This window comes from Phlebotomus papatasi, chromosome 1 (assembly GCF_024763615.1).
Source record: "Phlebotomus papatasi isolate M1 chromosome 1, Ppap_2.1, whole genome shotgun sequence".
In the NCBI taxonomy this organism is placed as follows: Eukaryota; Metazoa; Arthropoda; class Insecta; order Diptera; family Psychodidae; genus Phlebotomus; species Phlebotomus papatasi.
The window spans coordinates 38,596,714-38,611,306 of record NC_077222.1 but is presented as its reverse complement, the minus strand read 5'-3'; the positions used below and the strand labels follow the sequence as shown (position 1 = coordinate 38,611,306).

The window sequence follows — 14,593 nt, the reverse complement described above, 5'->3', positions numbered from 1 at the left end:
GATGATTCTGTAGTGCACTTTCTGTAAAGTTGTCTGATCAATGTTCAATATTCAGTGTTAAAGGAAAAAAAAATTCAAACTGTGTTATAATTCCATTTTCCATTAATGAAGAGTGACTCCGATAGTAAATTGGTATTTATCAGCAATATTAAATTTAAGTAACAAAGTTCCCCTTTATCGGTGGATTCCATGTCATTCTGGAATCTTCGAAAATTATCAACGAGTTTATTTTAATCGTGAATAAACCAGAGAGAATGAGTACCATTATCCGCATGTCGTGGGGGAAATTGCCGTTCAGCCTCAGTGGAAATTCTCGGAGGGAAGCTCCGTCCGGACGCGGCAACACAATCTGTGGAGTGTTCAACCCTAAGATCAGAAAACTCACTCTTCTACCAGAGCTTTCGACACGCTCCATGTCTTTTGCCCGGAATACTCATGTTGGTCAGGAGATTTCTCAGGGTTTCTCCAGGAAATTATAGATCTCCTGGGATCTACAGAACCAAGAGAAATCTTCTGACCAACTTGAGTATTCTGATTCTGGACGTAATTGACAAAAGATATAGGAAAATCCCAGAAGATCTGTGATTTCCTGGAGGAACCAGGAGAAATCTTCTGATCAACTTGAGTATTCTGGGTGTACTTTACAAAATACAGAAGAAAATTCCAGAAGTTCTGTAATTTCTGGAGCCACCAGGAGAAATCTTCTGACAACTTGGGTATTTTGAGTGTTCTTGACAAAATACAGAATAAAATCCCAAAAGATCTGTGATTCTTTGGAAGAAACTGGAGAAATCTTTTGACCAACTTGAGTATTCTGGGTGTATTTGATAAAATGCACAACAAAATCCCAGGAGATCTATATGATTTCCTAGAGGAATCAACAGAAATCTTCTGACCAATTTAAGTATTATGGGTGTATTCGACCAAGTGCACAACAAAATTCCAGAGGAACTGTGATTTCCTGGAGAAAGCAGGTGAGAAGTGCTAACCAAAAACTGGGTTTTTGGGAAGATTTGACAAAATGTACATCGAAATTCCGAAAATCTTGGATTTTCTGGAGGAACCAGGAAGAGATATGTCCTGACTTGGATTTTGATCTTGGATGTGTTTTCATTCATGAACAAGGAAATCCCAGCAGTTCTGTAATGTTCTTAATAAAAAAGATTCCTGACCATTAAAAAATATTGAAAGAAATATCAAATCAATTTGATATTTAGAATTTCCTTGAAATTTTATTTCATTGTGACTTTGAAAATGTTAATTGACATTATTTATCCTAGTGTGAAGCCATTCAAAATAATGAAATAAAATATTGGAAAAAAATGCTCCATATTGAGACAAATATTGCAATAATTGCCTACATACAGGACAATTTTCTTCAATATTGAAGCTTTTATGTCAATAAATCTTTGCAATATGGAGGTGATCCTAGTCAATATTGGATATTGAAAAGAAATATTGCAATAAATTTTGTTTAGTGTATAACCAGCTTTAATGAAAAATATTTGCATACATTAAGGGGCATTTAAAAAAATTATTTTATAAAATGAGGAACTACCTTAACTCTTTCCGGACCACAACATATCCAGCGAACGAATTTCAGTAAAACTCACTTTATTGTAACTCTTAGTGGTTAAATATGATACTTTTACAGAGAAAGAATTTTTTCCTCCTCTAGGAAGTTGAAAAACTCATGGGTACTTTCTTCCCCAAACGAACGAAAAGGAGACAAACTTCAATTTTCTAAAAGTTAATAATATGAATTTTGGAATTTTGTGAATTATTTTTGCGTGTCAAATGACTCCTTTACAAGGTTGATCACTAAAACAAGAATTATTGACCAGTATCTTGTGATATGTCCAGGAAGTGGTCAAGAAGACACCAAATTCCTGTTTGCCAACAGATTCCTCAAAATATTTCACACAAAAACACTTTAAAACACATTTCATTCAACACGATGTTATTGTAGACACATTAAACTTTCTCAAGAGCCAAAAAAAAACACTTCCTGGACAAACAGAATTCACCAAAATCAGGAAGAATAGGAAAAACTTCCCTGAAAGCAATCTCGCGCGCTGCCAAATGTCAAAATTATCGGCCATATTGGCAAAAATTTCACTCCCGCTTGGAATTTTCTTACAAGGTTGGTGTCAAAAAGCAAATGGCGGGCATTGGCGAGATAACCTTACATTCGACCTCCAGATTTTTGAGGACGAGAGTACCCATAAAATAAAGTTTGAACAAGTTTTTTGAAAATTTAAGAAAAAAATATTTTTCGAATTTATGTAATCTGTAATTGTTAGTTATCATACTTATTGGCCCCAAAATATTTGTTCTTATTCTGGTCTAGAAATATCAAAAAAGTCACAATATCTGCAAGGAAGCAGAAAATCGAAAATTCACAATTTTTGACCAAAAATATCTTAGCTCAGGAGTTAATTGGGATCCTGCAAAAAATATCCTAGATTTGGACATCATTATAGTTTATAATCATCCACAAGAATCGGAATTTTATCGATTCTAAATAGTCTAAAAAAATTATTTTTTCCATGGGTACCCAGAGTCCCAAAGGAGACGAAAGAGTTAAGCAGCTACAGCATTCCGCGAAGTCATTGCTACTTGTCTGTTATTTTATAAATTGTGAGTTTGTAGTTTTTATTTCGTCCGGATAAAATGCTAGAAATTACCACTCATTGGCAACTCCTGGACGGAAATCTTCAGGATGTGATTAATATAGTTTACCTTGATGGCAAATCCCCAGAGTAATTAGCAAAAACCGTTTTCGCAAACAAAAAGTAGGGTTATGATATGTTCCCTCCTAATTTTTGAGGTTCCCGGACTTCCCAACGGACATTGTCGATGAAGCCCGTACGATTGTCCTGGAGCGTGCTGGAGATGAGGATCAATGTAGTCTCAATATCCGGTCAATGAATAATCTCATAATGTCAGTGAGCTTTGCCGTTTCCTATTGCAAAAGGGCAGAAATCTTCACTGGAATCTCTTCTGTCTACCGGGAGACAATCAATGGGGCTGTCTACAGTGAGATTAATGAATTGGATGTCTACAGGTATGACATGAAGTTCGACAAAGGAGAGTCTCTCATTACAATAAAGGTAAATTTTTGGGAGGGAAGAATTTGCTGGAGAGGGTAGAATAATGTCTGGTTGCAGTTGATTCCTCAGGATAGTACAATTGTCATCTTTGGGGTTTTCATCAATGCTGTTGAGCGTCTGCGGGAACCAAGTTCCTTCCCTCTGGGAGTGGATTTTTCCAATGTGGAAGAACTGCTTAAGAGTTCAGGAGTTGAGATTTCAGAAAATGCCCAGAAATGCAAGAACTTCCTTCAAATGGCCATGGCAAGAGCGAATGTCGCTAAAAATGTTCCAAGGTGTACATCAGCTGCCCAGAATCTACCCTCAGCTTCACCAATAAACGATGTTCAAGCATTCCTGGATCAACGACTGAAGAGCCTGGAGGAAAATCTTACCCGGAAAATCGAAGAGAAGTTTGAGGAAATGGAAAAGCGACAAAATGAAAAACTTTCAGAAATTCTTAAAGAAATTCAATGTCTTCAGATGAACAAATGAATAAGAAAATACATTTATAAATTATTCTATTGACCCTTTAAACTTCCTTGGATTCCTTGGGATCAGCATTCTCCCCATTTTCTGCATCTTTTTTGTCCGGATCCCAGTCATGAAGCTGTATCCTCCATTGCTTGATCAGGCCATCCCAAGCCCTTCTGCTGTACTTAATATTTTTCTTAGGGGTATTGGGATCAGTGAGCTTCCTGGCGTCCCTTGGCACCTGGTTGATGTAGTTGTCGTAGCCAATGGTATTCTTCCCAAAATCAATCTGCTTCTGACGTCTAATTAGCACTTCCGGATCACTCTCAATTTCCATCTTAAATTTCCCATTTCCGGAATTATTGGTACTACCGGAACTATTACTGGTTGATCGGACTCGTGCTTTGGTACCTTCCTTCATCCTCTTCGATCCAGTCGCTTCGGTGGATTCGTCCTCCCCTTGCTGTGATTCTCCGGAAAGGCGTCTCTTGAATGGTGTCTTAATTTTTTCTTCCTTCACCAACTTCTCAAATTTCTCTTCGTTCTTCCTGTCCAGAAAGTCAATTTCAATACTTCTCTGCTCTCCTGACAAATCTCTCGAATTATCGTCAATTTCCAAGACGTCCTCCTCGTCAGACGAACTTGACACATTGAATGGATCATAATCCACTTTTTCCTGCTCAGCCTCCTTCGATTTATCTTTATCGTTATCCATAATCTCCTCATTATTTCCTTCTTGTTCCTCCTCATCCATTATGTCAACCCAGGATTTCTCCACCAATGTCTTGTATCTCTCCTTGGCTTCTGGAGAGAGGGAGTCTCTGGGCAGTGATTCCATGGACACTTCCTCCACCTGCATTTTCACCTGAATATTCTCCACTTAACAGTGAAATATTGCAAATCAAGAACCTTAATTAGATTCTCTTACAAAACTATAAGACAAAATACTTGAACTTTTTCTTGTATAAATTCAGATAAGGCATACAAATTCCTGACCAATTTGCTGACCACACAAAAGGCACAACGAGTAAACAAGGAATGGCGCCAAATTGGCTGTCAAGCAATGTAGTCATGCGTGCGGCGAAATTCTATGAAATTTTGAATTTGAAATAGAAATCGTTAGTTTGGGGTTCAAAAGGAAGCGAAAATAAAAGAGGCTTTGCAAGCTGCTCGAACTCCCGAGAAAGAGCTGTGCCTTATCTCTTTCGTCTCTTTTGGGACTCTGAGTACCCAAAAAGCATATGAATATTCTATGAAAAAACAGTGTTTTTTAAATTATTCAGAATTGATAAAAATCCGATTCTTTTGGATGATTACAAACTATAAGAATATCCAAATATAAGATATTTTTTGTAGGACCTCAATTAATTCCTGAGCTTAGATATTTTTGATTAAAAAATGGCGCATTTGTCTTGCAGAATATCCCACCCGGCAAATTCTGCAGAATTTTCTGCAGAATTTCTATAGAAAATTTTAAAATTATCGGCAGAATTTCTTTAGAGTATTTAGATGATTTCTACATTTCTTCTACCCTTTCTAATGTTTCTAAACATTATTTTAACTACATATTTTTTATATACAATACATTTCAATTTATTTAAAATTCAATTTTTATTCAACAATTTTACGTGAATACTCTCTTTTTTTACAATATTATTATAATGTTATAATACAATATTATTAAATCAGCCATAATAGAAAATACGAAGGGGAAGGAAATGGTTAGAAAACACGAAAGATTCGCGATGCTCACGAAGTCGCACGACTATCCCGAAGCCACACGAAGTATCCGATTGAATGACAAGAAACGTTAAAATTTCAAAAGTGCAGAATTGCAGATCGAAGTTTTGCTGGGATGCTGCGGTCCGGAAAGAGTTATATGCCTTTCGCAAACTTTTCTGGTGCATATAAAATTACTGTCGAATTAAATTTGTCTATAAATCACCACAAAACCATCTTGAAGTTGAAAATTGTTCAAGAAGAGGGTTTCAAAAAATCATTAATCTTTTAATTAATGAATTGAACAAAACGGGCGAAAATAAGGCTTCTGACCTTGAATAATTCAAGATGGCGAATTAACCGGTGAAAAGTGTCTAAGGACAAAATGTTTAGCTCGACTAACTACAAAACATATCCGAAAATCATTGAAATCGCGAGAGCCAATTTTTTGCAATGTTAGAAAAACCTTATTTTTGACGTATTTTAGGGGTACAGAGGACGCATGAAGGGGAAGGGGGAAAAACCAAAGAGATTACTTTCAAGGAAACGTCATTTGAGGAGGGGTCATCGAAGACCGCAAGTTGATATCTCTTACTGTTCAAAGGACTGAAAAGTGCGAAAAACAGTATTTTCAAAATAAATATATTACCGTTGCTTTCCCGATCCATCACAGATTCTGACCGATGCAGTCGCGTTTAGAATTAAAAGATATTTCAAAAATGTAAAATTTGTCCAAATCCGTTGAAAATTACGCCCTCCAGGGTGGTTGACCTTTGACCTTGAATAATTCAAGATGGCGAACTTTCCGGTGATAGGTGTCAAAGTATGAAATGTTCAGCTGGACAACCTCCAAAACATATCCAAAAATAAACGAAATCGTCAGGGCCATTTTTTGTAAAATAGGGAAAACAGAAAAAGAGGAAATTGAAAATATCGAAAGAAATTAACGGTTCTAGTAAGAAAATTAATAAATCAGTAATTGTATTTTTTTTTAACTCAAAGAGAGCAGTACAATCCACGTCTTTCCAACTTTTCGCCATATTGGACTCTAAGCGGTAAGAAATATCAACTTAAGATTTTCTGTGACCCCCTTCCCCCCAAAGTCAACGTTTTCCAGCAAATTGACATACATAACTATCGCCCACCCCTTTTTTAATCCCCCAAAACATTTTTTTTGCTGATCTAAAAATTGAATTAGGCTATTTCATTCATTTTATGACCAGTTTTTGGAGATAACCAAGCTGAGCATTTCGTCCATTACTACACGTATTAGCGGAAAAATGGGAAAAATCGCCATCTTGAAATATGAAAGATCATACGTGAAAAATAATGTAAAATTTCCCCCTTTTTGATCAATTTTCAATTTCGAGATAGTTTTCCGATGATTAGTGGAAATTAGTGGACTATTTTGGAATCAATGTTGAACTGATTTGTCCTCAAAAGTATTCTAGCGATTCGTAAATTCTTTGCAACTTGGCATCTGTTTTTAAAATGAAAAGTATAAAAAATCCTATTTTGGTAAACAACTGAACGTGATAATTTTGAACTGCTCGAACTCCAAGAGAGATCAATTTTAACAATCGTGTTTTTTTTTCAAATTCTCTCCATCCTGGCTGCCAAACGGTAAGAGATATTGACTTCCGGTCTTCAGTGACCCCCCCCCCCACAAGTCAACATTTTCTATCTAACTAACTTACCCAAATTACCCCCACCCCTTTTAACCCCTCCAAAAACATGTTTTTTTGACTTTACAAAAAATTGGCCCTGGCGATTTCTTTCATTTTTGGATATGTTTTGGAGGTAGTCCAGCTGAACATTTCGTCCTTAGACACCTATCACCGGAAAATTCGCAATCTTGAATTATTCAAGGTCAGAAGTCAACTACCCTGGAGGGCCTAATTTTCAACGAATTTAGTTAAATTTGGACTTTTTTGAAAGCTCTTGTAATTATGAACGCGACTGTATCGGTCATAATCGGTCATAGATCGGGAAAGTAACGGTTATAGCTTTATTTTGAAAATACTGTTTTTCGCACTTTTTCAGTCTTTTGACCCATATGAAATTCAAACGGTGAGATATAAACTTTCGGTATTGGATGACCCCTCCTCAAATGACATTATATCGAACTCAACCTCTTTATTTTTTCCCTCTCCCCTTTCGTGCGTTCCCTAATCCTCAAAAATAGGTCAAAAATGAGGTTTTTCTAACTTTGGAAAAAATTGGCCCTGGCGATTTCGTTCATTTTTGGATATGTTTTGGAGGTAGTCCAGCTGAACATTTCGTCCTTAGACACCTATCGCCGGAAAAATCGTCATCTTGAATTATTCAAAAACGAAAGCCTAATTTTCATCCGATTTGGTAAATAAATTATTTAAAAGATTAATGATTTCTTTGAAACCCTCTTTTTGAAACATTTTCAACTTCAAGATGGTTCTGTGTTGATTTATAGACAAAGTAAATTCTACCATAATTTTATATACATCAGAAAAACTTGCGAAAAGGTATATAAGACAGAGCTCTTTCTCGTGAGTTCGAGCAGCTCGCAAAGCCTCGAACTCTTTGCCACCCCTTTTTAAACACAAACCAAAATTTCAGGATAGTTCATAGCTCTCTATTTTCCCTTATTTTAAGATTTTTTAAAAACTGTGTTTTTATGCATTTAGAGTTGCGACATTACTTATGGCCTGTCTGTACTTATCTCTGTCACAAAGTGATTTCGAAGAACCAAAGAATCACGATGAACTATCGCAATGATCGTACACTGAGAGAAATCCTAAAAAGTTAAAATAACATTCCGGAAATGTTAATTTTACCCTGCATTATTGATTCGAAATTGGTGTAAATTTTAAGCTTTTTAGGTATATTATGGGTTAAAGTTACCCTTTTTCATGTTAATTTTATACTTAATAAAGTGTAAAATTAACATTAAAAAATGTTGATATATTTTTACACCTAAAAAGTGTGAAAGTTCGTAGAAAAAAAAGTTAATCGCAGCCTCTTTTTTTCTCAGTGTAATACCATTGATTATATATTTAATTTTTAATAGATGCGCAGCCTCGATTTTCGCGCTCTAAAATGGACTGCTGGTTAGATGGCGCCACAAGTCAAATAGTGAGCGTGGTGGCGCTGTGATTGTTTTAAAAGACTTTTTAAAATTGAATTTCAGTTGGCATGCCAATTAATCGAATAAATATTGTTTTTGTTTTCTTTGAATGAAAATGCGGAAAAATCTGTGAAAAATTTGTATAAATTTAGCCACAAATTATTTAATAGTTAACCGTTCCTATAAGAAATGGATCCAGCCACGGATGACAGACCGGATATTTCCATGAGTGCCCATGGAAATAACCACTGGAGATCCCTTAGCTTTCCACCTGGATTCTTACCCCTGGTGTTCCGCATGGAATAAGGACGGAAATTTCCCTTTATATGGGTGGAAAACACCAGGGTTAATCCAGTGGTTTTCCCTTTGAGAAATACCACGGGTAGACTCCCATGGAATCCGTGCGGAATACCAGTGGAAATTTCCAGCAGCAATATCCAGTGGTAGTCCATGGGGTTTCCCAAGGAATTTTTCAGTGATACCCCCGGAAATTTCCACTGGTAATCCTCTGGTTTTCCACCATGGTTATATGAGTGGAATGACAGTGGAAATTTCCAGGGTGATGAGTGGATATCACCATGGGTAGTCCAAGGGTTTTCCCGTAGAAAGTTCCAGGTGGAAAATTCCATCTTTCAGATGGAAAATCCCAAAGGAATTCATGTGGAGTACCAGTGGAATATTCCAGTGTAAACATCCAGTGGAAGACCCTTGGTTCTCCCACGGTTATATACACTCATACACATGGTAATATCCACTGGTAATCCTGTGGTTTCTCACCACGGTTATATGAGTGAAACAACAGTGAAATTTTCCCTGGTGATGGACGGAAATCACCATCCGCACTCCGAAGGGTTTCCCATAGAAACTTCAAAGTTGTGAATTCCTACTTCCAGGTGGAAAATTCCAGAAGAATTTGTGTGGAGCACCATGGAAAGTTCCAGTGTTCTATTTTATTAAAAAAAAAAAGATTTCACTCTGCGATATGTCTATTTTTATATTAATCGAAATAATTTATCACAACGGTCTCTGTATTTCTAATGTAATCGACGAGTCGATGATGCGTTCGATGAGTAAATAACGCCATTTTAGCGCACGCGCATTGCTCACGGATTTTTCTGGAAGTCGTGGTGAATTGGTTCTTGTGCAGTTATTTGTGAAAAAAATACCATTAAAACTTTGAAAAACCAGTGACAAAAGTGTGCGGGATGAACAATAGAACTAGTTAAATAAAGTGACACGGTTTTCTATACGAAATAAAGAAATTTAGTGCGCGAAACACAAAAAAATCATCTTCTCCGTCTCATTCTTTGTGTTGACAAGGTAAGACGCCATTTAGAAAAGAAAATACCGTCAAATCAACTTTGAGTCACAAGTTTTTCTTGAATATTTTCCAAATTAGTTGAGATATTTGAATATCCAGTGGGTAATACCGCCACTGAGGCTGGTAGATACCCATGGAAACTGCGTGCGTGACGCGTCAATACAAAATTACAATATACTTCACCAGTGGAATCCAAGGGGATTAAGGGTGGAATTCACCAAGTGGACGCGTGGATAATTCCACTCTGTTACCAGTCGAATTTCCATTGGATCGCGCCGATTTTTCTTATATATTCACAATTCAACAGCACATAAAATCCATTTTATTGCTGTTTATTCGCTTTCCGGAAAGTCATGCAAAATTTTTTCTTGTATATTTTGTTGGAAATACCCAAGAAAGCTATAATGAACAAGAGATTTTTCCTACTTCCTCCAAAAAATGCAAAGATTTTCTTAGATTTTTCTTATATATTTTGTAAAATATTCTCATTTTTTTTAAATTTTATTTTATTGTTCAGAAGATTTTTACTGCGCTTCCGCAGAAAACGTGAGATTTTTGGGATTTTCTTGTATATTTTGTTAAATATATTATAGACACCCATGTTGATAAGGAGGCTCATACTGCTTCCCTTCTCTGGTAAATCTTACAACAAACACTTTTATCTTGGGTATTTCTGAAAATTTACAACACAATCCTAAGAATTTAGGGGATTTCCTTGTGAAAGTATGAAGAATAATCTGATCAGCGTTAGTATTTTGGGTACATTCAATAAAATGATCAAGGAAATCCTATACAATATCTACGATTTTCTGGAAGAAATAGGAGAGAAGCCCTGAGCAATGTGGGCTTCTTGTGTAGAAATGGATTTGTATTATTTGTATAAACAAATAAAATAAATAAGCTTTTCATATTTTATAGACCATATTATACACGATAAGGCGATGAAGTCCTGTGCCAAAATAGTCGGTCAAATCAAAGACAGCAATAGGCCATGCAGAAAGCGTAAGAAGGCAACGCCAGCAATTCCATTACCAAAGAACACTTCAGCAGTACCTGGGCCATATACTCAGCGAGATTTGAAATCGTCTGAATCTACTCATACATCTATCTATCGTCTAAATCGTAAGCTGTGTAAGGTGAGTGTCTTTAATAATTTGTAGTCTACCAAATTATAAAAAAAACATACAATAGCAATATTGTAGTAAATTAAAGTAGCGTGTGCACGATGAATTTTCGATTCGTATGATATGCAGTCAGATTCAGAAGGATTCGGATTTCGTTTTTTTTTTTCGTCGATGTCATTTCAAGATAATTTATTAATCAGGTGAAATGATAACTGTCTCATTGCGATCCATCGCTATTGTCGAATGTCCATTTATGGACAATCGAGATAATAACTTGCATTTTTGTCGCTAGTGTCGATAATTCTCGCCACTAGCTTATCGACGCCTCCGGACCTGTCGATTTGTACTTTCGAAGTGAAATTAAGTGAACATTTTGATTTTTTTTTAGTAAGTATCCTTTTTCCTATTTTACTCTTTACTAAATACTCTTTTACTCTTTAATATATACCTTTTTTATAGATAGATAGATAGATTTATTTGCTCTTAAAACATCTGCGGCTGCCACCGACCTCATCGGGCAAGACGGCAGAAAATCCCGAATCACTCGTTGTATAGGCCATATTTATTTTCATATTCATCATTAGACAACATATGAATGTGTTTTGAGAAGCTTTGCAGATGGAAAGAGGTGGGTCCTAGCATTATTCTTTTTTTATGGAGCTTGGTCTATAAAAACAAAAAGAGGAATGGTTTCATAACCTATAAAACTTAGGCTGCTCCCCATCGAACCGGCAAACATCATCAACGTACTAAAACAAGGTCCCGGAAACACAACGATCATCTTTTCAAAGGATTCCAAGTCTAAGGCTGTGGAAAAGATGTTTAACCTGTCCTGCAGTCCGGAAGATTGAGAAATACTGGGTAATTTTGAAGACAAATCTCAGGAAGCAGGCCAGACAGCCGAAAATTCGGCAGATTTTGCGAGGAAGTGGAAGAAAACGATCCATTATCGTGGAAATGGCTTTGTCGTCAACTCCTTAATGAAGGGAATATTAAAAAAATGCGGCGAGAAGCCATTGGTCTAAAAAAGAACCAAAATTTCAGAGAAATCCCAATAAAATTATATTTCCGTAAATATTTGTATTTTTTATATGCTGTGGGTAATTTTTCAGAGCCATTATTCAATGGAATATTTGGCACTCAATGGGTCAAGTGGTAGAGCACTCGCTCTATGATGCAAGTGTCCCGGTTTCGAATCCCCTTTAGGTCACCAGGAAGTTTTCTGGCGTTAAAGGTGTTCGGATTGCATCCAGTGAGCTTCACTGCACTTGACTCCACGGGGCATGGAACTGGCAACCTCATCCCGTACAAGAAAAAATAATATAGCATGTCTAGAAATCTCCTTGCGGGAAGGCCCAGTTCCTTCATGGAATGTCGCGCCAGCATTATTTATTATTAGCCAATGGGGAATTTCAGCGTGCACATTTATTTACGTAAATTAGGCATACCTATCTCTAAAAATCAAGTCATGCTCATGAAAATTTGGATGAGTGGCTAGTAACGGTTACTTTTTTTCAACTTTTCTTTCTAGGTGATCAACGATTCCTGCTTCTTTTGTAATTCATTATAATGTAAATAATTTTTCAATCACGTCAATATTTTTTATATATGTATCTGAACATTAAATTAATTTGAAGTTTAATTAGATTTTTTTAAAATTAAATGTATTATTTTTTTTTAATTTAATTAAAAAAGTGAAGTTAATACATGAAATAAAATGTTCTCTGCTATATATGACCAGTGTTATTACTTTAGTCTCAAGCTTGAACGATAATCTGAAGTACAAAAATTGCCTGAACGCTTACAGAAAAGTATATTCTTTAATAGAATGGAGATATTTCATTAGGCATAAAAAAAAAGAAGGTCGCATAGAATTGACATGTCAACTCCAAGAGATTCTTAGTATCATCGATATGACAATACTTTCGCCGCATTCGAAGAGTATAGTGCTAAAAGAGGATCTTCTGTTGCATCGCCATCGCTCTCTTCCAGCACCAAGTCATCAAGAGGAAACATTTCTTAACATCCATGAATTGCCAACGCAATGGTCTGCCAGTGGAATGCCATGGTACAGCTCTTACCATGTGGATTCCATTGGTATCCCATGCGAAAATACTGGCTGGTTTTCCGAGATCACCCATGGAGTGCCAGTGGAGTACCAGTGGAAATTACCCGGCCCAGGTATGGCACTTACCACAGGAATTCCATTGGTATCCCACGGGAAAACACCGCTTAGCTTTCCTAGATCACCCATGGAGTGCTCATGGTGTACCAGTGGAAATTACCCCGCCCAGGTAAAGCAGTTACCACTGGGTTGCCATTGGTATCCCATGGGAAAACACCGGCCGGTTTTCCGAGATCACCCATGGAGTGCCAGTGGAGTACCAGTGGAAATTACCCCTCCCAGGTACGGAACTTACCACAGGAATTCCCTTGGTGTCCCATGGGAAAATACCGGCCAATTTTCCGAGAGTACTCATGGATTTCCCATAGAGTACCAGTGGAAATTACCATGCGGCAGCTTTAGAATTTCAACGGGAATGCCCATGGATTTCCACTGGATAACACCACCACCGAGGCTGGTAGATTCCCATGGAAATTGCGTGACGCGCCAATGCAAAATTACAATGTACTTCTACAGGGGAATCCAGGGGGATTAAGGGTGGATTTCACCAAGTGGACGCATGGAACATTCCATTCTGTTACCAATGGAATTTCCATTGGATCGCGCCGGATTTTTCTTATAGGGGTGTGTGATGTTTGTGACAAAATACGTGGACAGTAGTGAAATAAGTCACAATTATTGTGAATTTGTCCTGTTTTCCTTTGATAAGAAAGGGAGTCAATTTCTTGGGCATGTCCCATCCTACTGCGTGATTAGGAAGAGAAAAGTTCCTAAATTGCATCCTGTGATGGATTTCCAAACTCCTCGGGGCGCACTGATAGAAAAACCTAGAACTAGAACCTAGACATGTTTTGAGATATGCTGCCGGAACCAGAAGACTTGACCTCTGGAGCGTCTGGAACGTCTGGAACAATCAAAGGGGCCAAATAGACACCTAAAGAGGACTAGGAACAAGAATTGTTTGTATTAAGCTCTCCTAAGATGACACCTCAGACCAGCTACCGATGAGTTGGTCAGGATGTGCTGAAAATTTAACATTATTCAGTGAATTGTGGACTGTGGAGCAGCCAAATGATAGGAGGTTTCTTCAGGAACGAATTGTTTTAGATACTTGAGCATGGAAAAGAACTTAAAAAAAAACGGAGAAAATGTATTCTGTGAAGCAACGCATGTAAGCATCTTGTTGGCCCTTGTACTTTCGAAGGAAAATGGTATACTAAACGTCTCACCCAGAAAAAAAGGATTTGAATTTTCTATATGTAGGTAAGGTATTTGACGGATTATATTGGATTCAACTGGGTTCAAATTAAAAACTCAAAATTTTGCTCTAAAGTTTTCGACCCTTGGTACAGATCTTCCTCAGTGGACTAGGAAATGTTTTATTGTGTTTTCAGAATCGTTTTTAACTTGTGAATTTTGATTTCGTGAAATTTATCTGACCCGACTAAAAAGATATAAGATGCATAAAAACTGAATTTAAGTAATCGAATCGCATCCATAATATTTTATGACTTGAATTCTAAAACCGAAGAATGTCCGAAAAAGATTTTTTTTCTGTTTTCTGTCTGCTTAACTTTTCGGATATAGCTTGTTGTTTACCAAAATTCACACCAAAAATTAAATTAACGTGTGCAA

At 36.8% G+C, this 14,593-nt stretch overlaps 3 protein-coding genes across 3 annotated transcripts; 2 read left to right on the top strand and 1 right to left on the bottom strand.

Moving 5' to 3' along the window:
* Window positions 1-2,613: 2,613 nt before the first annotated feature.
* Window positions 2,614-3,620, top strand: LOC129799663 (uncharacterized). The gene is made up of 3 exons (XM_055843768.1): window positions 2,614-2,762; window positions 2,831-3,113; window positions 3,171-3,620. The coding sequence occupies exons 1-3, from the start codon at window positions 2,674-2,676 to the stop codon at window positions 3,585-3,587; spliced, it is 789 nt and encodes a 262-aa protein (XP_055699743.1). The 5' UTR covers window positions 2,614-2,673; the 3' UTR covers window positions 3,588-3,620.
* LOC129799662 (histone RNA hairpin-binding protein) lies at window positions 3,550-4,425 on the bottom strand. Its single transcript, XM_055843766.1, has one exon. It carries the CDS (start codon window positions 4,423-4,425, stop codon window positions 3,625-3,627), a length of 801 nt encoding a protein of 266 aa, XP_055699741.1. The 3' UTR covers window positions 3,550-3,624.
* Window positions 4,426-9,468: 5,043 nt separating this feature from the next.
* On the top strand, window positions 9,469-13,573 carry LOC129799661 (uncharacterized). The gene is made up of 3 exons (XM_055843765.1): window positions 9,469-9,708; window positions 10,628-10,845; window positions 12,365-13,573. Exon 3 carries the CDS (start codon window positions 12,567-12,569, stop codon window positions 13,491-13,493), a length of 927 nt encoding a protein of 308 aa, XP_055699740.1. The 5' UTR covers window positions 9,469-9,708; window positions 10,628-10,845; window positions 12,365-12,566; the 3' UTR covers window positions 13,494-13,573.
* Window positions 13,574-14,593: the final 1,020 nt, after the last annotated feature.

Coding starts and splice junctions, on each gene's coding strand:
- LOC129799661 (XM_055843765.1), top strand. CDS start 12,567: ATGACCAGTGTTATTACTTTAGTCTCAAGCTTGAACGATAATCTGAAG.
- LOC129799663 (XM_055843768.1), top strand. CDS start 2,674: ATGCTAGAAATTACCACTCATTGGCAACTCCTGGACGGAAATCTTCAG. Junction 2,763..2,830: donor CTTGATGGCAAATCCCCAGA/GTAATTAGCAAA, acceptor CTAATTTTTGAG/GTTCCCGGACTTCCCAACGG. Junction 3,114..3,170: donor AGTCTCTCATTACAATAAAG/GTAAATTTTTGG, acceptor GTCTGGTTGCAG/TTGATTCCTCAGGATAGTAC.
- LOC129799662 (XM_055843766.1), bottom strand. CDS start 4,425: ATGCAGGTGGAGGAAGTGTCCATGGAATCACTGCCCAGAGACTCCCTC.